Source organism: Halichoeres trimaculatus, unplaced genomic scaffold (genome assembly GCF_033239565.1).
Source record: "Halichoeres trimaculatus isolate MK-OKI-2021-1 unplaced genomic scaffold, fHalTri1.1 fHalTri1_scaffold_4, whole genome shotgun sequence".
Lineage (NCBI taxonomy): Eukaryota > Metazoa > Chordata > Actinopteri > Labriformes > Labridae > Halichoeres > Halichoeres trimaculatus.
Window position 1 is genome coordinate 27,988,889 of NW_027437182.1, and position 26,527 is coordinate 28,015,415.

At 40.5% G+C, this 26,527-nt stretch overlaps 1 protein-coding gene across 3 annotated transcripts; it reads right to left on the bottom strand.

The window, feature by feature from the left end:
* Window positions 1-303: 303 nt before the first annotated feature.
* ap3d1 (adaptor related protein complex 3 subunit delta 1) lies at window positions 304-26,507 on the bottom strand. 3 transcript variants are annotated; one of them, XM_074667789.1, is made up of 34 exons: window positions 26,171-26,507; window positions 23,503-23,598; window positions 22,895-22,975; window positions 22,562-22,642; window positions 22,332-22,439; window positions 22,044-22,173; window positions 21,335-21,474; window positions 20,951-21,024; window positions 20,790-20,839; window positions 20,490-20,539; window positions 20,160-20,208; window positions 18,607-18,752; window positions 18,130-18,278; window positions 17,802-18,032; window positions 16,958-17,189; window positions 16,666-16,811; window positions 16,351-16,492; window positions 15,857-15,928; window positions 15,612-15,687; window positions 14,508-14,707; window positions 14,248-14,321; window positions 13,884-13,907; window positions 12,553-12,721; window positions 12,316-12,459; window positions 11,823-11,876; window positions 9,839-9,943; window positions 9,436-9,591; window positions 9,066-9,113; window positions 7,873-8,062; window positions 7,675-7,763; window positions 7,286-7,371; window positions 4,583-4,704; window positions 3,268-3,347; window positions 304-3,130 (listed from the first exon to the last, which is right to left on the bottom strand). In XM_074667789.1, exons 1-34 carry the CDS (start codon window positions 26,264-26,266, stop codon window positions 3,035-3,037), a joined length of 3,786 nt encoding a protein of 1,261 aa, XP_074523890.1. In that variant the 5' UTR covers window positions 26,267-26,507; the 3' UTR covers window positions 304-3,034. The 3 variants fall into 3 exon arrangements, with proteins under 3 accessions (XP_074523890.1, XP_074523891.1, XP_074523892.1); XM_074667790.1 differs by lacking the exon at window positions 13,884-13,907; XM_074667791.1 differs by lacking the exon at window positions 11,823-11,876.
* Window positions 26,508-26,527: the final 20 nt, after the last annotated feature.

Consider the following 26,527-nt stretch of genomic DNA (forward strand, 5'->3'; position numbering starts at 1 on the left):
AAATCAGAAGCTTTATTTTTGGCCTTTGCCAAACCAAGCTACTTGCTGTCAGTCAGTGAAAAGGTCTCGATTACTTCGTCTTTCGCGGAGGGCTCCTGGGAAATGAAGTTCTATTGATACAACTTGCTGTGCTAAGTAATATCATCGTGCCCATGGTACAGAAAGTTACTCAGTCATTATGTAAAATACAAAGCAAATATCACAGTTACACACCCGAAGCCATCTACCCAGATAAGATATTGACCATATTTGCATTTAGACAAATGTTTGAAAGTTCAGGTATACAAAAAGCAGACCACAGCAGCGTTTTACAGCCTTTATTTTAATTCAGTGGACTTTCTTCAAAGGGAATGTAGATACTTTAGGTTGTCCCCTTTAAAACATTTTACATTTTACAGATTGATAATTGAATATGGAGAAATAAAAAGACAGGACTTTCAAAAGTCAGAGTCATTTGAGAGTATATTTCAATGTCACAAGCCAAACTTGGTAAAAGAACTCACTACAACTGAACCAAGAATTAAGACAGAATGGGTCGCCTCTCAGTACACTGTGTCTCTTGATCTGTTCTACTCAACTTATATTTTTGAAGCCCCATGCCCTCAGTGTCATGACACCAAATAGAAACCCCTTCCTTCCCCTGTGAAGAATAATTTAAAACATTCAATAATATCTCTTTTTTAATATATTGTTTAAACTCAGAAGAAGTTAAAAACACATTACCATCAAAAGTAGAGAATGGTCAAGTAAACTTCATTTTAAAAAAGTTGTAAAGAAAATGGACAAATGGAATGACAAGTTCTTGTTTGTGTAAGAATGTCAGTGAAACAGAAAAAAGGAAATAAAAAGTGTACATTCCTAATCATGCAATATACAAATTTTAATCAATTATTATGCACAAGAAAATGATCATAATTCAGACAATGTATGATTGGGAGATTTGTTTTTCAGTTCACTTATATCAGTCATTTTCAGGAACAGGGAATACGTACATGTTTTCTATTAACATTCCTGAAATACAGCTGATCACCTCTTCAATTATACTCTACTACTGGACAGAAGATCTCATGGAATGGCTGACCTGCACTTCAGGTCACAAACATCATTATCTTAGTTATCTACAATAGCAGACATGTAAAGATGGCCTTACCAGAAAATATGATCAGAGACGCTACCAAGTCAGTTTAATCTTGCTACTACTAGGTGAAGTCGTGCTGGACTGGGTAGTGACTTCAGACATAAATGACAAACTAAAACATCACATACCTCTGAACGAGTTCTAAAATGAGGTCAGTCTTTACAAAATGGCCATTTATGTTCATCATTACATGTCAAAGCAGAAAGAAAAAAAAACAAAGGCAAGGCAGTTTTTGAAGGGAAAAGGAACACTGGGGTTTATCTGGGTTCACACCAACTGGGTGTCAGCCAGCGCAGGTGCAGCTACTGGTCAAGTGGCACAGGCATTTTTGTTTTATGATTTCACAAAAAGTAGAGAGATGCCTCATTACAGCAGAAGCCACGTCACCTAATACTGATTTAAACAGGAACCTTAGACCATTAACCATTTATAATCTCTGCATCCCTGATATGCAGAGCTGTTTTAAACATAGATTGATAGTGTGACGTGTTGTTCCTCGGTCAGCCGGGCTTTCTTGTTTTTGAACAGGAGGGGAACAGTGATGTATCAAGGCCAGCCCCTTTTGTGCCAAATTATCTTGTCTTTAAATTGACCTAAAAAATAAGGGACATCAGAAACATAGCAAGGTCTTTTTTTGTCCCACACATAACATCTTCTACACAACCACCCAAACTATTTGAAAGTGCTGATGAAAAGTGGCACTGGCCTGACAGACCACTGTTCTGAGGTGAAAAATAACCGTATGACTGTGGCAAATTCCTCTCTGGTGCCACAGATTCATGATCTCCTTTCTTCAAATTACTTAATTCACAAAGGAAATGATATGTTGGAAGTTCCTTAAAGGGCGAGTCGAATTGCAGTTTTCTCAGGGATAGAGGTGGGGCTCTACAAGACTCTCGATGCACTGGAGTAGGTCAGACTGCACGGCGAGGGCATAGAGCAAAACCACTGATCTACTGTAAAAATCACCCGTAGTGCCACATAAGGATTCTGTTTAGTTAACACCAGCAGATCTGCTCTGAGCCCTGCCGGGAGGCAAGTAGGGCAACGGCTTGGAAAGTCTAAGACCAATGCCTTATATGTAGCTTTGGTTTCATCTCTGCACTATGCTTTACTGCAGTTGCTCAGTTTCTGGCCCTCTCCAGGCACCCAGTCAGTTGTGGGTGAGAAGGTTAAAGTCCCGATTTTTCCAGCAAGGACCAGTCTGAAAAAGAGTCAGTCAAATGCTTTTTTCAAGGCCTAAACAGACAAGCAGTACACACACTGATGGTAAGAGAGTGGAAATAAGGGGGCGAGACAAAGGCGCAGAAAGGCTTCAGACAAAAAAAAAAAAAAAGCAAGAAAAAAACCAAAACAGAAAACAAACAAACCAAAGACAAAAAACCTTCCAAACATTAAAAACACAATCCAACCATGAACAGCAAAAGTCCAGTTGTTAACATTACATTACATGACTGTCACAGACTGAATTGCCGACAGAGTGGAGGGCAGATAGAAGAATACAGCTAGGAGCAGAGGAAGCCGAGCATCCAGGAACCAGAGCTCAATACAGAGTCACGTTAGGGAGGAGCAGCATGGCTGCTGGGACTGGAAAACCAAAAGTGGAAATGAAGATGCATTGCAAAGCAGACAGTGCATGTACACAGTGAGTCTGTAAAACAACATCAAGTGTTGGGGAGTGACCACAGAGCTCAGAGTGCGGAGGAACAAGAGCGTGGGGACACTGAAGAAGAAGAAGAAGTAGGGAAAGAAGTCTTGCGAATCTGAGGACTAATAAATAGGACGATACTGGAGGTGCCAGCCAAAGTGTTTCGTAACATGATTATGTTGTTTCAGCGAGGGAGGGGTTGGCGTGGAAAGGTTGAGAGGGGGGCACCCTGGGGCTGTCGCACACAATCAGCACTGAGAGAAGGTCTGCTTGATCTCATCCAGCACATTCCCAAGCAGCGTCGGCTCGTCACATTTAGCATCAATGGACACTGTCTCACCCGACTGGGAGAAAAGAGAAGTGACAAATCCAAATCAATGTCACATTCTGAATGTTAGATTAATAATAACAATAATAAACATTGAGTTTCTATAGTTTCTACATCACAACAGGATAAGGCAGGGGTTGAAAGTGCACTCACAGTTTTGACCAGCAGACAAACATGGTGACCCTGGATAGACCTGCTGTACATGGAGGCACAGGAGTCGATCCTCTCCACAACTGGTTCCACAAAAACAAAAACAAGCAACTCTTAAGAATAACTGCAAGTTAAGAAAGAATGCTGGATTCAAGAATACACAAGCTTTTAGGGATGGAACGGTTTATGAAAATAATGTGAGACGTTTGGTTTCCCCCACTTGGTTCGGGGCACGTACGCTTCGTTCGGTTTGTGTTTTTCTTTTTTCTTTGTTTAAGAGCTCAGTTTGGAGGCAGTAAGTAGCTCCAATCATACGCACGTCCAACATGAGCCAAACAAGTACAGCAGAACAGTTGTGAGGAAGTGTGTGTGTTGTATATGTGATGAGCAGAGAAGACAGAGTTAGAGGGTGTACCTGTGGCGTTGTGTCGTTCTGCTGTCTGGGAGCAGTTTAGTTTCAGTGTGAGCTCTGATGACAGCAGTAAGAAAGTGGAGGATAAAACTCTGACTGAGTGTTGCCAACTAAGAGGCTTTGTTGCTATATTTAATGACTTTTCAGACCCCTCTGGAGGGTATTTTTTTTATGAAGGAGACAACTCTTGCGACTTTTCTAAAGTTTGGAGAAACTGCAGTTAAAGCATGTTTTAATCTCCTCAATGGGCAGCGTGTGGGGGCCCCTCCCCTATCCAAAACACAGAGGCAGTCCTCCTCACTCGCAGCAGATGAAATCACACAAAAACTTTCTCACTATGGTCACTTGTGCCTGTCCCCAGCTCAGATAAAGGAGGAGGGTTGATATTCTGACACACAAAAAAAACAATTAAAAAAACAGAATCGACAGAAGAAAGTTAATTTGTAGTTCTAAACATATTTATGATGTTGTGTTTTACCTGCTTTCTGAGTCCATGACAGTTATATAAATTAGACAACAGTGTCATTTAGTGACTTCTGGAACAGCCAATCGTTACTTACTTTAGGAGTTGGCATGTCAAAACTAGCAATTTTTTACTCAGCTTTGATGATGTTTCAAATAGGAAACAGCCTCATTCTTTCAGATTTTTCATGACAATACATGACATGATTGATAAAAAATAATGTGTAAATAGTGGATTATCATGGTACATGGTAATCTTGGGTGTTAAAAACAACAACAATGTACACCAAACTGAACCAAAAACCCAGACCAAAAAAACATGATATGAACTGAACTGTAGATTTGTGAACGGTTCCATCCCTACAAGCTGTATTCATCTAAAAAACATGCTTCTCTTCTGATTCCTAAATGTTTCTGTTGGTGCTTGGTGTGGTGTGTTCATACCAGAGAAATGGTGGTGGAAGCAGATCCTGGCCAGTAGATGGTGGAAGGGCATGTTGACCCCCTCCAGTCTGATAGAGCTGCCCTTCAGATCACCTGATTCCAACAGCTTTGCAAATGCATCACTGACCAAACAAAGCAAAAAAAAAAGGTCGGTTTTGAATTCCCTCTTTATCCTTGAAATGACAAAAGGCTAGTATGGCGCAGAGAGTAGGAGAGTGATGTGGCTGAAGACCCTCACTGTGAGGCAGTGAGGTGGGACGTACCTTGTTTTTGGGATAGCGCAGATAGACGCTGCTAGATAACTAGCTTTCATTATCCAAAGCAGCATATAAAGTCTAAATGACTGGAGAGTGCATTTGTTCACTATCTTACCTTGTTGACTGCCTTTAGTTTATCTAGATTCAAATCAAACAACTGAGTGTTGCCTGTGTGTTCAGAGTGGAGGCTTTGTCAATTTAAAGGTAGAAATGCTAATGGTGGTTAGTGTTAGCTACATTGGGTAATGTGCTTTTTTTCTTTGTTTATTAAATGTGGTCCCCCCCCAAATTATTTTTCAGGAGAGTTTTTGGGAGTGCATAGATTTTATTTAAATGTTCACTGCGACAGTCAGGTTTGGGATCTGTCTAGAGCATAGACTGCATAAAATATGGGCAAAGCATCCACGACCTCACCCGTCTGTTCCTGAAACCGTGAAATGAAGCTACATTCGCGATGATGCCGGCTGTGAGTTTTTATTTTCGAGCAGCTACAGGGCGCCAGCTAGTCATGTGGCCTGAGCTGTGCCTCTGATTGGAAAATCAAAAGATCCTAATAACTCCTTAAACACAAAGATAGAAAAAAATTCACTCACCATACAGTGTGTGCCGATAGTGAAAGCAGTGTTTTAGACCAAAGACATTTTTTGTACCAGGCTGTAAATATACTTTTTGATGCTGTAAAAGTCTGTTTTTATGGCTGGGTGTGTACGTGACTTCCAGTCTTTCTGCAGCCAGCCTCAAGCGGATTCTCAATGAACAGCAAGTTTAAAAAGATGATATCACAGTATTTTTTAAGATTGTGATTGTATCACGGTGTGTCACAGTATTTATTTTTTTAGATTTATTTTTAGTGTGTGTGAATGTGTTATCAGTAGTTTGGTAGTTTTATAATACCACATAACTAGTTTGCTCAGTGAAAAGTCAGTGATTCATATCTCTAATTCATATTTCATCTTATATTAAAAGCTAATACTTTTGAGACTGACACACCAGCTTTGCCAAAGTGGTGGTGCTAATGGAAAATGTTAACCTCAGATGACAGGATCATACCTGATACTTTTCATTTATTTGACTTAAAAGTGGGCAAATATGATCATCTCTGTATTTACATTATGCAATGTACTTGTACTTGCAGTGTATTTATTTTTACTTCTGTGTTTAACTCTTCATATTTTTGGCCATAGCTAGTTGTTTGTTCTTTGGACGGGGACACTGAAAGCTCTCTTGTGACATTGGGTGCTCCTAGTGTTCAGACAAATGTTGCTAGAAAGCAAAGACTGTTTGGCATACTGTGAATGCTAGAGGGATCATAAATAACGACAGGGTTCTCAAAATATCTTGTAACATGGGGCGACCCTGAATAAAATCCTATGTATGTACTTATATGCTTCATGAAATATGATAGAAGCTTTAACCTTTTTATTGTGTGTGTGGTTTTCTTCTGATTTATTGGTTTGTTTCTCAAATGACAAGTTTCATATTTACATTAAGGGTAGATATTAAAATGAATTACGGAACCACTTACTTAATCCATTTCCAATGCCCAAAGGATGACTCATTTTATTTCTAAACACTCAACAAGTTAGTGTTCTTAAACAGCAGAGCTCGAGACTGCAACCAAAATGGTCACATATGCACCTTTTTGTCAGTGTGTGCGAGTAAATATGTCATCTGGTCGCGTTTGTGTGAGTGCATATTGTTTAATGGTTCCTCTATCACAGGCACTGTATCAGACATTGTGGTTTCAATTCGCCCTCTTTTCCACTGCCTCAGTTAGTCTACACCACCTGCACTCTCTGAACTCTCTCTTCTTCTGAGGAGACATGACAAGTGTTTCACTATTGAAGAGTCAGCCTCATCACTTTAAAAGTCATGCAGCTCTCAACTCTCCAGACACATGCATATGTGTTGTTATTCTTTGCTTTTATTTAAGAAGCATTTTTGTTGTCTTCTTTCAAAGCTACATAAAACAAATAACCAGTTTTGTCAGCAAGTGCTTGTTGCAGACAAACTTCATATTTACAGTAAAATATTTAGCCAATATCATCACTAGAGTTACTGCACCCCACCCCAATTAAATCAATCAATCAATCAATCAATCAATCAATCAATCAATCAATCAATCAATCAATCAATCAATCAATCAATAAAATAAAATAAAGGGTGTGACCAAATTATGTGCTGGTGCGACCAACTGAGAAAGTTTGTTGCACTAGTGCTACTAGTGAAAAAGTTAGCGAAGGGCCCTGAACAGTCCAAAGACCTGACTGTCAATACACCCACTCTGGTGAAAACAAACTGTAATCAGGACATTGCCTGCAAGTTTTCCCAGTGCTACCATGGTCCCAGGGGAAGAAACATTTGGAATTTGGAGTCTATCCAGAAACACTCCAGGTTTTCATATGGTGAGAAAGTACTTTAGATAGAAACTTATAAATATACTAACCTGTAGCATGGAGTAGTGATTAGGTAGGAGGTGCAGGTAAAGTGCAGTTTAAAGTCCAGTTTCTCATGAGTGGAGGAGTCCTCATTCTGTGGAAACACAACAACAAATACAGATATAATCAATAACAAATATTGTTTTGCTCCTGCAGACTGTCAAACATCTGGGTGAAGGGTTATGTTCAAAAACCAGAGCTATGCCTTATCTGACTTGAACACGTGGCAGCTACTTTACGAAGTCACCCTGCAGCACTGGACATGTTTTCAGCATATGAGTAGATTGTAAGAAGAGTTAAAAATGTGAAAAAAAACCCTCTGGAAGCTTTGCCTGACAGTCAAACTTGTTTTGTGTGGGAGTGTGTGTACAGCATATCTTTGTGTTTGCCTACAGACCTTGACTATAAAGGTGAGGGTTCCCTTAAGTTTCTGTGGCATCACGATGCTCTGCACAGTGAAGACAAATCGTGCCTCATTGGAAACCCCTGAATGAAAAACAGTTAAAACAAAACTGAGTCCAAAGAATCTGAATGATGTTTGATTTCCTGATAATTATTTATTTTCAGAGAAATGCACTTTGCAGATATCACTTACCAGGGGGAAGCTGGAAGGGAACTGTGAGGCCATCATGCGGACCTGAACCCTCTGGCCTCTGAAGCTTGGAGTTGAGTGAATCCAGGACATTGAACTCCATAGATTTGAGAAAGCTTTCACACTTGTTTTCAAATATAACAGACACAACCACCTGACTGCCATCCTGCAGGTTTCCCTGGATGTCATTCACCTGCATGGGTTAGAGGGAACAAATGAGAGGATTTAGTTATCCAATAAATTGTTTTACATGAGGAGTAAACACACTCAAACTGTACGAACCCACTCTTTGTATTCAAAAACTTGAATGCAATTCTGATTCAATTCAAAATTATATCTGCTGTTTGTCATCTCTTAAAATAAGAAAAAGCAAACAACAAACAGAGCATAAAAATTAACCCAACACCAGAGCACACATCACTGTAACCAAGAAACCCTCTGAGCACAGTGAGCTATCACAAAGGCAGAATTATTCCACACAAAGAGCACACTTTCCCTCAGAGTTCAGTCTGTAAGAGCAGAGAAAAACACATCTAGAAGAGGTTTAATGATATCTGTCTCAGACAGAAGTTCAGCCAGTACCTCATCAGCATCCTCCATCATCTTTGAAGAGAAGGAGAGAAAAGGAGAGATCTGCATATGTTGTTTTTTTTTTATTAATCTGCTGTTGTTGCTTGATAAATTAAAAAACATAAATAGAAGTATAAAGTGTGAAGATAGGTGGGATCATTGTCACATCGACCCACAAAGAGGGACCAGTGAAACAGATTACTAAAGAAAATTCAGGGTTTTCCAAAACTTGGAGTCTTGAAATTTGTTATGACATCATGCAGAGGCATGGCTATCCTGGGACACATCGCCATGAAAACAACCGAGTCAACTGAGGACAAACATCACATGGTCAATCAGATGATCCAAAACTATTTCATCCTTCTCAGAAAAAAAATATGTGTGCCTTTCTACTACCAACAGAGTTCAAACATAGTTACAGTTAAACCAGTTAAAATAGTTTCCATCAGCCCTTCGAAATGCACAGAACAAGGTGCTCTATGAGTTTGACAGCCTTGTAGAAAGAAGTACTTAAAACATCAGTAACTAAATGAGTGAATTCAGTCACTTTTTTCCCAACAATGATGTACAAAATCCAAAAATAATAAAGCAATTAAGGAAGCAGCAGCCCAATCCCCATCACTCACCATCTTGATGTAGGAGTTTTCGGCCAGCAGGCAGTAATTGGACATGGGCTGAAAGGAGAGAAGAGCTCAGGTCAGATCAGGCATTCTCTGTCACACAGTATGCTAACTAGGCAACAGGAGCTGATTTCACTTAGCTGATGCATAACAAGAAAGACAGTGTTTGCAGCAGCCATAGGGTTCAGATAGAGGAACTAGGTGGGTATTTCAACCTTTAGCAAGTTTTTGAACAGAACTGTGTGCCCCAAACCACTGAATTCATTTAAAATCAAAATGCAGGATGACAGAAATGGTGGATTGACTGTCGCTCATCTAGCTGTAAATATATATATATATATAAATAAAATCATTAATGACAAACACAAATACTGACCGGCAGCGGCTCTTCCTCCTCCACAGTGCCATTCTGCACAGACTCCTCGCCTCCTCCGTCACTGTGGTGGTGGTGGTGATGATGCTTCTTCTTCTTTTTCTTATCCTTCTCTTCTTTCTCCCTTTTCTGCTTTTTCTTCTTGTGTTTAGATGATTTCTAGTCAGTGGAAACCCACAGGAAAAATATAGAGAACTAATAAGAAATTCACTAGAATAAAAACTGGTCTATCAAGATTTGCTACAGGGCCTACATGAGAGCTAGCAGGTCTCTGGTACATCATTTACACAGACATGTGAGAAAATAAGTTGCTGATGTGCTGCATCCTGTCAGGTCACTGTGAACTCAAATCTATCAAACTTTTTTTTATTATTTTGTAATTATCACATCAGTGCTGGTGACTCACCGACTCCTCCAGCTCGGTCTCTTTGGGCTCATCAGGCTCCGAGTCTGGTGCCACACCAGGAGCCGCCTCAGGCACTGGGGCTGCTTCTGCTACTGTTGCTGCTTCCTGTTCACACACGCACAACACAAGACCACATGTAGTCATTAGCTATGAGCTACTATAGTATGAAGAATACATGCTGTGTTGGTCAGATCTGTGCTGATTGGGTAAGCTGGTGAGTTCATCCAGTCACTCATTAAACAGTCATTCATACCCAGCTGCATGTTCGCCTCCTAAGCTCTTTGACAACACAAGGAAATTAACCTTCAAATTTACAAAAGTCAGCTAGCTCATCATCCAAATGAGTACAAACACAGATGAGGCGAAGAGAGTAACTAACATGTATACGTGGAGCTATCTGTAAACATGCAGTAGTTTGGTCTTCTTCAGGATCTGAACTTACCAACTACACTTGATAATGGTAAAAAAAAAAGCTGATCTACATGATTCAAGTGAAAGTATAAATATAATATTCTCTTCCACTAAGAAAAACCCAGATCTCTTATCCCAGTGCGTCAGTCTTCAGTACAAATTTTCTACATGAACATGTTGAAACACGTAAAAGGTCATGTTTTTAAAGAAGGCTTTTCCTTTAGTGTTGGTGACTCGCATGATTGAAAACACAAACCTCTCATAAAGTTAAGCTGACAACCTTAGTTCTACTGACACACCCAATATCTACATTTAAGAATGTACAGACGGCTCACAACAAAGATTTTATGAGTAAGCTAATTCACTTCATTTCTAAGAGAGCATGAAAAAATTCATGCTCAAAACTACCATTCACTATCAAGGTGGCGAAGGAGTCAAAAGAAAAGCTCAAAGGCTGGAACTTCTCATAAGAATGGTGAAGAAAAACAATTTTTAAAAGTGTCAAAATTATGACAAAAGGGAGCCTTAAAAATAGGATAGTAAGTTTTGATGACATTAGATTTTGGAAAACAACACCATCGATCCTGTGAATGTCACACTTAAGAAAAGAGAAGGCTGCCAGCAGTGTTGCTTACAAGATCTAACATCTAATAGGTTCTAAAACTTTTTTTTTCTTTCATTTTTTTGTATAAGCTCTTATCCTGATTTCTGTTCCAGTTCTCTCTTTACTAAGAAGTTTCACTTTAATGAGCTTCTTAGTTAGACAAAAGGAATACTTGAGTAACAGATCTATTAACAGATGTGGCTCATGATGTGCAGTGTACACCAGACTAGCAAAGGAGAGGGGAAACATTAAGGGGACATGCAGGAGGTGAGTGTCATTTTCCTGCTAGCTTCATAAAAACATTTGACAGCCTAAAATTAACAAAAGTTGCCTTGAACTTTAACAGAACATTTTAGGAGTTTTTGCTAAATATATTTTTTTGTGTCTCTGTGCAGTTTTGGAAATTAAGAGGTCAAACAAACAGCAGGCAGGATCCCACATGTGATCACAGAGGAAGCAGCCAGGAGACACATGTGGTGACAAGAGGAACAAAATGAACTGACCCCCAGGGCAGTTTCCAGGGACCCTCAGACAACCTTCACTCACTTGTCAACACCACTCACAAAACAACAACAACTTCTGTTTTGACCTCAAGACTGACATGACATCAAGCGAGCAAAACAAATGCTGGAGTAGGAAACCACTGGCATTGTGAAACAAATACCAACAAACTGTGTACACACACAGACATACATACATACATACATACATACACACATGCTGGAAAGAAAGGAAGGCTGGAGAGTGAAAGAGGAAAGTGTTATGTGACCTGTGAAAGAGAGGAAATCGTGTCAGGAGGGTGAGCTGGGGGAAACATAAAAGTGACCCAAATCAATAAATGGGAGAACAAATGGTAAACACCAATGTATGAAGGAGACAAGAGGAAAAAGGAATGGGTGATCTGGAGAGATGAAGGGGGAGGAGAGAGAATGAGAGAAAAAAAAGAGAAAGAGGGGGAGGTGACTCAACCTGGGTGTTAGGGGGCACTGGAGCGTTTGAGAGCCAGAAATCCAGATCCGAAACCTAGAGGAAGGAGGGAGGCAAAGGAGTGCGAGGAGGTGAGAGGGGTGAGGGCCAAACAGGTTCTCTATCTTTCTACTATTCATGAAAATGGATCCAGAGATTACACTCTTCTATTTCATGAATAAATCAAGTATTTGGCAAGAGTCTGCACCGTCAGCTACAAGGAAACTGACACTTGATCCCTAAAGCTGATGAAGGATGCACTGGAAGGAAGCAATGGGAGCACCACCAAGTCAATGAAAATGATCGAATTTACCTCTTTTCATGTAATCTTTCATTTGAAATTGTAGGTTACATATGCAGTAGTATTCCTAAGTCTCACATTTTTTGGATCAGAAACCATACACTTCAGTAGAGTTCTGTATTGGATCAGATTTTAGATGTAAACTTTGTAGCTTGGTAGAAAATCAACCAGCTCCACACTTTTGGGTAAACATACCTCAGCACTTGTGGAGGTGGGCAGTGCAGCCACCTCACTGGTGTCTTCTGACTGGACCACAGGCTCATCTGCCTGACTTCCAAGAAGATCCTCTTCCTTTTCTTCATGTTTATGTTTCTTCTTCTTCTTCTCTTCTTTGCTCTTCTGCAGAAAAACAAAGTTGAAAGACATCGTTTCGTCACATCACAACAAAAGAAAGTAAACCTTTAAACAGAAAGTAAACCATTTCAACCTCACCTTCCTATCCCTCTCTTTGTCCTTCTTTTTCTCTCTCTTTTCTTTGCTGCTCTTCTTTTTGGGCTCTTGTGAAGAAGCGTTCTCGGCATCTCCATCTTCTGTTGGGCTCTTAGGAGTCTCTGCTGCACGGTGTGACCTGACTGGTAGCTTCTCACTGTCTGCAAGTGGCCTGGTCAAACAGATATGCACAGATATGAGAGTTTGACTCTGTTCAGATGAGGAGTTACTTGGTGTTTTTGATCCATCTGCAGTCAGTGCCAGCATCTGAAAAACCTCTGATATATTCTTTGTTTATCAGTAAGCAAGAATGTGTCAGGAGAAAGTTAAAGAAAGGTTACAAAATGCAGCAATCCCTTGACTTAGGGGACATTTTCTGCAGCAAATGGGTGTCATTCAAAGCAACAAGTAAGCCATTCCTCCTCGCAAAGCTACAAGCATTGGAAATTCCCTCAAAGCTTGAGACTACACAAATGTCTCCATTGAACTGATAAGAACTGTCAACACTATTTCCACTCTAACTCTTTAAAGCAGTTATGACAGGCAATGTAGCCCCCTGCTGGCAATTCTCTGTAAAGAAACAATGAGACAACTTTTCATGAAGGGTACAGCATTTAACATTTTTCACATTTTTGAATGACGACTATCATATATTCTTTTGTGTTTTTATTTGAAAACGGTCCAAATGGTGTGTGCGTGTCTGAAAAGTCCAAAACAACAAAATTTACCAAGACAATAGCTGTTTTCTAAGGATACATGTGCCTGTTAATTCGACAAAGAGCAGACAAGAGAGTATTTACTTGGAAAAAAAACATCAATTAAAAGTTTAAAAGCAAGGCTAGTCTACAAAACTTAAGAGGAATTTGGAAGCATAATGATAAAAATGATCCTTTCCAAGAGGAGTGCCGAAATGCTTTTAGGAGCCTTTTCTGGGAGGGCAGGCTGGGAAAAACAAGTCCTGAGAACATCAGCAGCATTTTATTCTTTAAACTGAGAAATTCTTAGAGAGAAAAATCCTCTTTAATTCCCCTTTTAAATTTTTTGGTTCAGAAGAAAGAAATAATGGAGGAGTTAAAGCTGCTGATATTTTCAAACTTGAATTTAAGAAGCAGGCTGAGAGAAAATGTAGTTTCTATATTATATCAGGCTACAGAGTTTATTGGAAACACACAGAGAAGGGAGCAAAAAAGAGGAAGCAGATACTGCAAACTTCAAATGAGGAAAGAAGGAGAGCTATGTTAGTAAGAGGAGCTAGACAGCTATTCTGAGAGAGTCAAAGAGAGGCAATCCATGTACAGTTGGAGCCCAGGTCCTGTAGCCGGGGTGTAACTCACCTGCGCCTAGCCGACTCCAACAAGCTGCCCACGCAAAGAGGCAGTAATGGATGTGTGTAGGCATAGAAAAGAGGAAGCAGAAAGCAGAACGCCGTGAGAAGGAATGAGAGGGGGGAAATGGCCCGAGTCACACTGGCTGTGATGAATACAGCCAGGACCAGGAATAAATCGTCCACATCGAAACAAAAAAGATTTGACTTAAGTCTACTTCAGATTTACACCTATATATAAAACTAAAGTGCCAAAGTTAAGATAATCCACTAAGTCCAATACATAAATGACAGGCTTCAACTAATCTAACAATTGTGTGTTTGAATGAACGGCTGATAAATATGTAGGTAGTTTGGTCATAGTGTTGACTCACTTGTCCAAGTCGATATCCAGTGCTCTATGAGGGTCATTTGGGTCTTTTTCATCATCATCACTGGGTAAGGCGTTCTGAAGAAATGAACAGGTCGAATCAATTAAACAAAATCAAAACCTTCACAATAAAAAATCGATATCCCCAGGAATTCAGCTTACACTTGGATTGGTTCCAAGGTAATCCATATACAGAATCAAATCCTATCTATGACATATTCCATGGTTTATACTAAGTTCTTGTTTTACATGGCTCTGGTGTACCTCTGGCATCTCCTCTGTAACAATGTCCACCATGTGCGCAGGTGTGATGTCCTCCTCGCTCTCCGGACCAGAATCATGTTTCTTCCCTCGTCCGCTACGTTTTTCTTTCCTCTTCTTCTTCTCTTTTTTCTTCTTCTCGGCTCTCTCTTTCTGCCGGCGCTCCTCCTCTAGTTTCACATACTGGTCAGACATAGGCAGACCTGAGGGACAGAAGATTGCAACATGTGATATGTCCTTCTCCAAAAGTCAAATATCAAAACAAAACAGACTGCAAAGTTGGCAAGAATATGTGAATGGATACTGTATAGTAAGTTAGTATATGTCAAATTTAATCATGACAGGCTGAGACAAGACTTGTAAATATTAAAACAAGATACCACTGCATTACGCTCTTAAGAGGTATGTATTAATCTATTAATGGTTTATTCATCCATCTGAATATTACTGTGTTGATCTAAGTCTGAAGTATTTCCATTGCAATTATATTCTTATAAGTTTCCCTATCGGTCAAATTAACATCAAACATTGTCATCCATGCCAAAGTCAAAACATTATTCTTCTTAGCTGTTAGAAGATCACATGCATCTTAACATTTTCAACACTGATTAAGTAAAAACAGTGTTTTTCCATTTACATGTTTGAAATTTCATCTCATTCATTCTCATTTCCAAAACACAGCCAGAGCCTATAATGTGCTGTACTTCTTGTTTGCTTTTTTCTGTATTTCTTAATTTGTTCAATATCTCTGACGCCGCTCCTTTTGTGTTTTAATATTGTTGAATCAAGTTTTTTTTCCATGTTATTTTGAGATGCTATTTGAAGGTAATGGTGCAGTCAGACTGTCATTAAGAACAGCTAAATGGGTGCACTGTAAACCTTTTCCATGGGTTGATTTGTGGGTTGACAGCTGAGCAATGAGTAACAAAGCCAGGTAACAAATGAAGATTAAAAAGAGCCTAATTTCAAAAAAGAAACCCTGTCATTATCTTGGTTATATAACAGAGTGACTTCCAGTATGATGGCAGTAATGCCAGCCTTTCTGTATTTTCGGAAACTTTAAAAAAACTTAAAGAGTGAAGGGGGTGTTTTGTGGTTATTTCCCACCTGGGACTTTGAGAGGCACACTTAGGTCAATCTGCACAACTGGGATGTGCTCCACACCAGGGGCTTCCTGGTAAACCTACACAGAAAATACATCAATTTATAACATGACTTAAACTTGACATGCAATTAATTCAAAATCTACTGTGTTGTGCTGTAATTACAAATCATACAAATCAGGATGCAAAAATGAATAAAGTATATGGTATATTTGCAATGTAAAGCCAGCAATGACTCTGTAAGCACACCTTCTGAGAGGATGGTGATGCCTTGATGTAGAACGGGTTGTTGGCTTGTTCCTGCTTTCTTGCTTCTCTCCTCTGTGAGTGTGAAAACCAATAGAGGTGCATGAATTAATCAAAAACTGCAAGGCTTGCCACAGATGTAGCATTCGAGAGCAGTCACATAGACAGCCAGAGTAGCACTTTGTCACATGATAAATACTCTATACACAGATCTCGATCGAACACACTGAAATGCAATTTTTGTCCCATATATGAATTGCTAGTGCTTTTTCAGTAGCAAATTGTTTAACAAGTATTATGCATGGTATAAATACACAAAAACACTCAAGTGAAGACAAGAAATTGACTTAAATGCCGCTTACAAGGCAGAAACAATCAACATCGGGACATCTTAAAATAATTCCGGTGAATGAAATGTGGTCCCTTTTGATGTACATTTCTGTACTGTACTGCTTGTCCAAATCAGCACTGTTGCAATCAATTTCCAGAATGCATACCCTTGCCAGCTCCTTCTCATCCACCTCTGTGTGGCGGGGGCGGGAGTGTTTGGGCTCCTCCTTGGCAAAAATAGCCTTGGGCTGCTCGTCCTCAGACTCACTTTCAGATGGAGGCTCATTGATCCATGCATCCAAGTCCAGACTGCACAAACAAAACAATCATGCTTCATCAGAAAAGCTTATTTTTGATTCAGATAATCTTGCTGGTGTACTGTAACATCATGAGCAAGTGCTCTAGTTTTTTTTCTGTGATCCAGTGTAATAATGTTGTAATGTCATTATTTAATATTGCAGTATATGCTTTGTAAAACTCACCCCTCAGGAACAGGCACTTTCTTCTGTGCCTTGGGGGCCACGGGGTTGAGTTCTCCAGCAAACAGAGCGCTGACCTCTTCTGCTACTTCTACATCTTTCTGCTGCAGCTTCTGTATATACTTCACCAGCTGCAGGATGCAAGACGCCTGAGGACATCGCAGAAAGTGAGGAAGATGTGATGAATCCCAAAAAGGTATGTGCCAGATTTACAGATGATGGTGAAACCTTAGGATGTGAATGTTAGCAGAGGAGGCATCTACTTAATGGTATTTTATAGATATTTTTGTCTTACCCTTTCCTGCACCTCCAGGTTGGCGCTCTGGACAAACAACGGCAATCTGTCTATCATCAGCTGGCTGGTTTCCTGGGCTGCTGTGCTGTCAGTGTTTCCCTCCTGGCTCTTCAGCACAGTAGCAAACAGCTTGGCTGCATTTTGCACATACACAGCCTGTATGTGGCCTGGTAGGGTGGCTACCTTTGGTCGAAGCATGGCCTCTAGTGTCTGCATTGGGTTCTCCAGATGTCTAAGAAAAAGGGGGAGTAAATTAACGAAAGCTCTGCCAGAAAACTTGCTTAAAACATGGTCACAATATACACTCAAGTATGGCACTGATGTGATATAAACCAACACTGGAAAGACCACAGCTGGTTTCTATTGCCAAAGACAGTGTCTACAACAACCAAAATAACCCACACATGGTAAAAAAAATCATGATATGTCAGTTGGTATCAATTATAAGTCACTTTACTATCAAAAATGGATTTACTTCTGACAGGTTGAAAAACAAGTAACAAGTAACACTATGTTTGCTGTAGATTCACAGGTTAGCAGTTTGTACAAAGAAAGTGGAAATATTCTGAGATCCTGATGGGTTAGCTAAGGATGCGCTAGCTTGTACTATCTTTATGGATTAATTATCACAGGGAGCTGCAGTCAATGTTATATTTTCAAGGCAACCATCAACTTTCATGCATGGTTGCCAAGTTACAGTGAGCTGTCCCTAATGTGTAAAATATGCAAATACCTGTGTTGGGAAGCAGTTTCACCTCCTTCTAATGCTCATGAATATTTTTTGCTTATGTACATTTATACGAGTGTGTTTAAGTGTACATGCCAGTGAGATAAATCAACCTACTCTGAGAATTCTCCGCAGATCCAGGCTGCAGCATACAACACCTCACAGATGCCCTTCCGCTGCATGTTGCCTGTCAACAGGTGGGCGTTGTCCAGCAGAGTGGCCATCTGGGCAACAGCAAAGACACGGATGGCTTTGACTCTAATAGCAACATCCAGCATCTGAGAGGCAATGAGGTGGCCGTGTCGTGTGCCCTCTAATCGGGTCAGCTCCACCAGGATACTGATGTACCTGTCGAGCAGATGTGAAGAGTTCCATATAAACATCATGCTATAGAGTGAAAAGAAAAAGGTGGGATGCTTTTGGGGTAGAAGGATCATAGACTGACCATTCAAAGTTTGTAATGTACTGGTAGTTGCTCTGGCTGCAAATGTCGATAATCTTTGTAAGAAGTTCATCTCGGTACGTGGTTCCCTCTGCTTTGTCAACATGCAGCATCAGCTTCTTTACGATCTCCATCAAGTTCTTTTTTGAGACCTGGGAGGTGAAGGTGCAGTAGTTTACTTAGCATCAAGTTATAAAGATCATCTTTAGCAGAAAGAGGCAAAAATTCTTCAAACAAGCTTAAAAATTTAGGAATCTAGCAACTACAATACGTCACAGAGTTGAGCATGTCAAAAATAACCACCCAGTGTTATGGAGCTAACACAAGCTGCTGGCTGTAAAAGTGGCAGGGAAATACACTCTACACTAGAAATCTGAGTATGCGACGCCAGTAAAATTGAAAATAAACAGATTCACTAATAAAAGGTAATGTTTAAAGCGAACAAATTGATGAGTAAAGCTAACAATCTTTGCTTCATACCATGCCATACAGCAGGTCGAGAGCTCTCAGGCGGATGGACTCGTCCTTGTCATCCAGACACTGAAGGATGAGGTCTTTATGAGACTGCACTGACTTTGGGTGGGTCTTCAGGATCTTCGACATTGCCAGCAGGCCCAGGTATTTCACTGCAAAGCCATACACACAGGGCCTGAGTACAGTTCAGAACAGACTTAATGTAACTTTTGCTCTCTGCACCCCTTAAAGAAATATTCCAATGTGGTCTATCAGCTTACCTGAGTGTAAGTAAAAATATATAATCAAGTGCTTTAAGGGGACTCATGGATCCTGTGATATTCTACACTTCTGATCTGGTTAAATGAACAGAAAACTTTTGTATACAACTCCACAAATTACTGTTTGTTTATGTGTGAATGAACATGGGATTGGTCCTAAAAATCATATGAAAATATCAAAGACTAAGTATTGAAAAAGGAAAGAAACACAAAACATATATGACGATGGAAAGGACACACAATCACTCACACAAAACAACACACACACTGGACACAGTAGTTTTGTTTTGCCTTCTCCTCTGTTGTCTTCCTGGCAGCCTTTCCCACCTGCCAAACGAACTTGTAAAGATTCAGAAATCTGCTGAATCACACGCTTCTGTCCATCACAGAATCTGGCAAAGACAAATGCCTCTCAGGTTCTTGGATCAATAAGCGGGTGCGTGAGGTCAGGCTGGTCACTGAAGTGCACACAGTGCAGAAATGACCAGGGACGAAACCTGAGGGCAGCTGCTGCAGACAAAGACACTGCCTTCGTATCTGGCTCTGCAATGGAAAAGTGGCGGCTTGCAGCTGCAGCTACATGTGATGCATCAAAACCATAAAACAAATGATGGTCATTCTAGTTCAACAGCATTTCATTTAGTGCACTTAGCATGCTGCTGCTATAATTTGTACTCTTTTGTCCTGCTATAATTTAACTTCTTAATGCTGTGGTTATGATGCTGTGTTTCTGTCAGCTGCATGTTTTTTTTTTACCTTCCTTAGTCGTGAAGATGCTTTGCTGATGAAATCAGTAAAGGTTTGATCACTTACCGATTGCACTTATCATGTATTGTCACGTCACATCAAAAGCATGACTTTAAGAGGTGTGGTAAAAGGATAAACAAAACCTGAAACCACAAGTTCACAGTCTGTTCTATTAACATCAGCGTCTACAGCCTACACCAAACACAACTATCTATGTACGGGTGACCAGATAACTCGAAAGTCAGGAATTAGTACACTCGGCTCCACTTGGATGTGTGCAAGAGTGTGTATTTACAAAGCCAAGCCTTGTGTTTGGACAGAGGAAATGTTTCCTCATTTTTCTCAGACTGAATCAACAAATAGTCGATGTGACTTATGTGAAGTGGCATTCTAAGCAGGCCAGCTAATCAAGAGTGAGTAGGTAATAGTGTTCGAGTTATCCAGAGTCAGGGGCTCTATGGTGTTGTCGTCTAAGAGGGTGGACTGTTTCACAGTCAGAAACACGCAGACAATGAGAAAATGACACACTGCAGGCATTGACAGAGGGCTCACAGTTCTGGTCCGAGTCTTCGATCAGGATTCGCAGTTTCTGCACACAGAGCTGAGAGAGCGAGAGAAAAAAGGAGGGGAGACGTTAACACCACTGAAAACCTTTCCACACCAGTTTCAGTCTTGTGATAAAAGTATATTTCAAAGGACTTAAATGAGACAAAAAACTGAGTGTGGAGGGCATGAAGTTTAATTAAGACAACTATAAGTCTATAATAGCTGCTGTATTGATGGGGAAAGCATGCACTGTGTTTCAACTGGAGTGGAAAGGGTTATGATCAACATCTGATGACTACAAAGTACAGATGGATAATAATAAGACCTCATCCTTACCTGGATACTAGCACTGTGGTTAGGCATCCCAGAGGACAAGGAAATCAACACTGCAATGAAGAAAAGGTGCAATTAGAACTGAATGAGAGGAAACCGTAGGAAACACAAAGAAACACAAGTTTTAAGATATTGATTTTGCATTAAAAATAGAATAAAACCAGAGTATTTATGAAAGAAGAAGTTATCACGATACCTTATACCTACATTGAAATCACAGAATTGAAACTCTGATACTGATACTTGTATTAACACATTAGTTATACAATACTGCCACATTGGAAATAGCATGCCAGTACTGACCTGCAATAACAGTGTTGACACATTCATACAGCAGAGACATGGCAGAGGTACTGTAAAAGATGAAGACAGGCAAAGAAGCAAAAAAATATTTTCAGTATTTATCCAACAGATAAGAATGATTTTATGTCTGAAAAGTTAATCATGGAGGGACTTCATCTCACCTGTGGATGAGGTTAGTCAGAGGTTCAATTAACTTCTTTCCCAACCGTGGCTCGAGAGGTGTGAGAGCACCAAACTGCAGAACAAACACACAGTGGTATTACACACAGAAGGAAATCCTTCCTGTTCACAATCATTGTTTAAAAGTTTCACTAAAACTGTAGCTGGATGACTTGCAATACTTTACATAAAAAGGTACAGAAACAGCAAAGACATACTAGACGAGGCTGATTTCATTTCATTCTGGAGGAAGTACTAGTATCATTTCCTTTTTTTCTAGACTGATTCATCATCAACAGTGTTGTTATTCAAAAACTGCATGTGCTATTTTTTTTACTACCAAAACGGAATGTGGAAAACTCATTTTCTGTTTCCTGTCAACTCACCAGCTTAATGATCTTAATGAGAACCCAATTGTTAGTAGAGGATGTCATGAGTTTGAAGAACAGAGGGGCCAGAGAAAGATAGTTCTTGGGATTTCTCCGTGCCAGCTCACAGATTACGTTAACCGCCGCAGACTGGACACCTGAAAATGAAAAATACATTCAACAGGAGTAAAGACCATCAGAAAACATCAAGAAAAAAAGAGAAATGTTAAACAGCAGGGGTGCTGGGTTTACTTTCACCTTACATCACTTTTATAACATATCTTTGAACAACAGTTGAAAGCAGGTTTTTGAGAATCTCAAACCATTAAATAATGGCACCCTGACACATTCAATTAATGTGACATCACTTGTTACATGCTGTACAGTCAGGTAAGCAGCACATTAGATGCTTTGACTGTGCAAAAGAAAAAGTCCTGTAAATAGCTGCATATTCCCAGACACTCCTGGCAGGAAAACAAATGAGCCTTGCTTAATCTCATATTCTTGGTTGCTGAATAATTCATAGGGTTCAGGTGACAGAGAATGCCTGTCTGCACGAGCACCAGCACAGTCTAACACTTAACCACCTCATGTAAGGAGAAAGCCTATTTGGCAGCAGTGCGATTTCTAGAGGAAATAGCAAACAATCCTCTCCACTCTCAAAACATTGCTGGTGCTATGGGCACGAGCACATGTATCAGACAGAGTGCGATGTCTTGGCTGATACCTGGATCAGGATCCTCCAGTTTCTCCTTGAGTCTTGGGAAAGCAGGTCGCAGGGACTCTGGGTACTTCAAAAACACCTTGTACATTATCAGCACGGCTTTCTTTCTGATGTAGGGCTTCGTGTGAGACATCTACAGATAAGGGAAAAATGGTAAACATGAGGAAGAGATGTAATCATACTGTAAAAATTAACAACCTTCTTACTTAATAAGAAGTGTCCAGGTCAACAAAGACACATGAAGAGCTGCAAGGGGAAAAAAACTCATAAACAATATTCCCCTTAACTCACCAGTGTCATAATGTCATTAGCCAGGTCCCGGGCCAGGTCAGGGGTCACAAAACAAGAGAGACCAGTCAGAGCAACACCTGTGTCATACTGGTTGGGGCTGCTGAGATCCTGGGAGAAAGAAACAGATCAGATAGACTGTGAGAATAAAGTAATCAGAAGAGGTTGGCTGACTGATAAAGCAAAATTATGAAGCGCACAGGTAAAAAAAAAAAAAAAAAAGAAATACTAACCTTTCGGATCTGATTAGTTGTTAACATGATGACATCAGTGCTCTCATGAAAGCACTGTGAGGCTGCCAGGTAGCCAATCCTCTATAGGAAAGAAAACAAACAGAGAGAAAGAGCAAACTTTCAGTAAAATGGTATTACAGGGATTCCTTTAACCATCAGTTATTTCAGATTTTACCTCCGTGCTATCTCTGGGTGAGTAACTGAGAGGAGTCATCTTCAGTGGTGTAAAAGAATGTTTTATAACAAATCTGTATTCTGTTGTTAAATAAGTGTTAACACTGTCTTACAGTCTTAACATTAACACAGAGATCTGTTTTTTAAACACTCTCATACCTTATATGTAAACTTGGAGGAGCTCATGACTTCAACGATGTTGAAAGCTGCCCAGCTGACGTCATAACCCAGCATCTGAAGCTGTAACACAGAAAAGAAAAGAGACAAGGGAAGATGTGGTTGAATAAATGGAGGAGAGAGCCACTGAGCTGTCCCTGTGGTGCACGCAGAGGCTAAATGATTTGAGCAGAAAGCTCTCAAAGAGCACACCAGTGCCAATTGCATGAAAACATAAACCTAATTTTGGGACTGAGATATAGACAACATCATGCGAAAAATGTATGAGGTGGTTTCAAATTAATTCAATAATGTCCAAAAATAAAGCCTATTCACAATATGATCTAGTTGTCTTGTCAGGTAGTTTTTCTTGTTAATTTTTGGTGTTCAGAGCAGAGCAGGCGACCATATGAGTGCTATTAAGACTTTGGTGGCATGTTTTGCTAAGCAGCAGCAGTCAGTATGTATCTTCCCAAGGAAAAACAGGTAGTCTTTCTCTGTGAGCAACACACAGACAGAGTTAATTTCAATGTTTACAGCCTCTCTGTATCACCTTGAAGTGAAAGACAGAGAGTGTCTGTGCTTTAGTGGAGTGTGCTGACAGATCTTACATAGGTGAGCTTGCACACGGCATTGGCTTTGACAGCAATGTTGTCCTGCTTGAGCTCCTGTTTGATCTCATCGATGCATGTGGAGATGTACTTGGCCTGAGGGTAGAAAGAGGAGAGGACAAACAACAGACAACAGATCAGATTAGGGGAGGCAGTGATATCCGGCATAGAAGGCTGCTACCAAGCACACGGAACCAGCCGGAAAAAAGTCCTGGTGTTCTTATTGTTGTTACTGTTTAAGACATCAGTTGGCAAAGGTAGAGCTGAGGAACTATGTAGCTCGTCTCAAGTTGAGTCATGCATCTTGTAAACTTCATCTTTGACTTATAAGTCAATCTCGGGTCATTTGTTAAACACAGACTGACAGACACCAAACTGTACTTTATTCCTGTGGTGCTAGCAACATTTTTGGCCTGATGGCTGCAACAAACACAATTATTAGCCTGTACTTACACTGCATCACTCTAAGTTTAGTTTACAGTTCATATGCACAGGTTGTTTAATGCACTTCATGCTTTTTTATTTTAACATTTAGCCATGTTTTTTTTCAGGAACCCAAAAGCATGACTAAATGAATAAAAAAACATATTTGACAATAATCCCAACTAAACTACACTAGACCTCTTGAGACAAAGTCAACAGAAGGTTTATTTCATTTAAGAGTGGAAGACTAGCTTAGATACATTTCCAGATAGAGTAATCAGTCAGCCATTGTTGAGAGGAGCAACCTTGCAAAATAAACACACGTATGGCTCTGTAGAGTGAGTGTGTGCTGGTCATGTGTGTGCAGTCATGAGACAGCACAGTGACAGGAGGGGGGGTAGTGAGCTCTGCTGCTACTACTGCCCAGCAAGGCTGGGGAGGTTCAGCACATGACCAACAGACACACTTTACCATCTTACTCATTCTTCCTCAATGAACAATTCAAAGGCCAGTGAAATAACTGAAATAGTTGTCAAAGGGCCACCAGGGACAATCTCTCTGCTACTAATGCAGACTAAGCTGGAGGTGAACTCCAAGGCCTAAACTCCTCAAGGCTCAGTGTCAGCTGAGGCTAACCAGGGGCACAACTTATTAAAATTTATTTTATTTTGAAACTTCAATTGAAAAGATTGAACCTTAAATCTCACTGAACTGCACCTCAATATACCTTCCCTTCAAGAATTTGGAAGGAACAGCAAATGAATGAGGAGTACACAAAGGAGAACCAAAGATAGTCAGTGAGAACCTGTGGGCTGGCCAGGAAAAAGTCCACACAGTTCAGCATGCACACACACACACGTAGCATATTAATATTTTAGCTAACTGTCTACTGTTGACTGGGCAACCACCACATTATCCAGGCAGCCTAGGTTGGGTTACTACTGGTGCACAGCTTAGCCTATACACTGAATCAAGAGATCAAGGATTGCTGGCCTTAACCAAATGAGTTTTCTTCCTTCCTACGATGAAACACTTTATTCGTCAAAATAAACTTTTAAAAAGGTAATTCCAGCAGGTCAGATCTTTAGGCTTTGTGCTTGGCTGTGTACCTTTTTTTTGCTAATGCCATGATAAGCAGGGTAAAACTGCCACGTCAAAAAAGAAATCAAGCCACTGTGCTGCCCTCAGGTTTGACACCCTCTCTCTACATTTCACATCAGACCTACAGCTGGAGACAGGTGTGCACAGGATTGAAGCTCCCTGCAACAACAATCCGTGAGATGCTGCATGTAACTTGTATTCTTAAAAACACTGCATTTTAACAGTAAGGGCAATGTAAGACAGCAGAGCTAACATATATGAAAAAAAAAACGTGCAGAAGTGGGAGAAGGAACAGTGTCTTCCCCAAACAGTGCCCTCTAATGGCCCATCCCACCCTACTCCCACCCAGGTCTGGATGCTGCTGTGATGAGTCTGTCATCACCCACAGATCTGTGACAGGGATGACATCACCTTTAATAAGTGACAGAGATGTTAAATGGATATGGAGACTTGCTGACTCACTTCACATAATTTTTGAGTATTTACGTCCAGAAAGTTTACCAGTCCATTTTAACTCAGAGTGAGTCAGTTAGGCCTTTATCACACTGCCCATAACATCAGACCGTCACATCATCCAGTCCGCAGGGAAGTGACCGCTGTCCTGTACCTTTGTGAAACTTGGACACCTCCTTAATTATCTCCTAGAATACCATGCGACTAATGGGCCAATAATTAAACAAGTTGACAGTATTTGGAGGACAGTTCATATTAGCTGCCTGGTCTATTTTCTTGTTAAGAGTAATTTCGTGCTACTGGGTGACAGTTAACTGGGTTAGCCAGCTGTCATTAACATCGCTTCATTAAGCCTCTTTTCTTAAAGCCAGACTGCTAATATTTATCACTAAGTTGGCACCACAATTAACACCCAAACCTGTTACTTTACCAACGTCAGTTTAGCATTCTGTTGACTTCACCAGCCTTTGGAGAGGGCTGTTTTGAATAAGAGTTAGCGGCTGAAATGACTGGGCAGGCTAACGTTAGCTGACCAACCTAACGCTAACGTTCATTTACCGAGCGTTAGCTATTAACGTTAGCTAGCTGGTCAATGATAACGGTAATGTTAATGTGAATGGAGCTAAAACAGTATATGGATGCGAGGATAAAAATGTTATGGATGACAGCGTTTGCTTGGTGGTCGCTTTACCTCATCTTCCTTGTGATTCCTAATGCCACGTACTAAATCCTGAAGATTTTTATCGAACATCCGATCGATGCTCCCTTTGACAATCTTCAAAGCCATGGCTGCCTGTGACTTGTGCCGCTTCTGTCTCGCGGGGCCAAGCGCCTTCCTGGGGTCTAATGGGAGCCGAACGACCCTCTACACTGTGTCTCATCCACCCGGGACCGTGTGTGCAGGATCGGCTGCTGTTTACCAAGCCCGGGCTGGTGGAGCTGAGGCCAGACGGGGCGTCCTGTGCTGTGCAGAGACGCTGGCAATGGATCAGTGTAGGAAATGGCTGACAAAATGGCGTCTAAAGTCAGCTGACTTGAGTATTATGCG

Bases quoted from the DNA above. Each gene is read 5' to 3' on its own strand.
- ap3d1 (XM_074667789.1), bottom strand. From the start codon at position 26,266: ATGGCTTTGAAGATTGTCAAAGGGAGCATCGATCGGATGTTCGATAAA. The intron at 18,753-20,159 runs GTGAGCCCTCTG...ATGGCTTTGCAG, and splicing joins CGAAGACTCGGACCAGAACT to TGAAATACCTGGGCCTGCTG. The intron at 16,812-16,957 runs GTAAGACAAAAA...CGATGTCCTCAG, and splicing joins ACCTGGAGGTGCAGGAAAGG to GCGTCTTGCATCCTGCAGCT.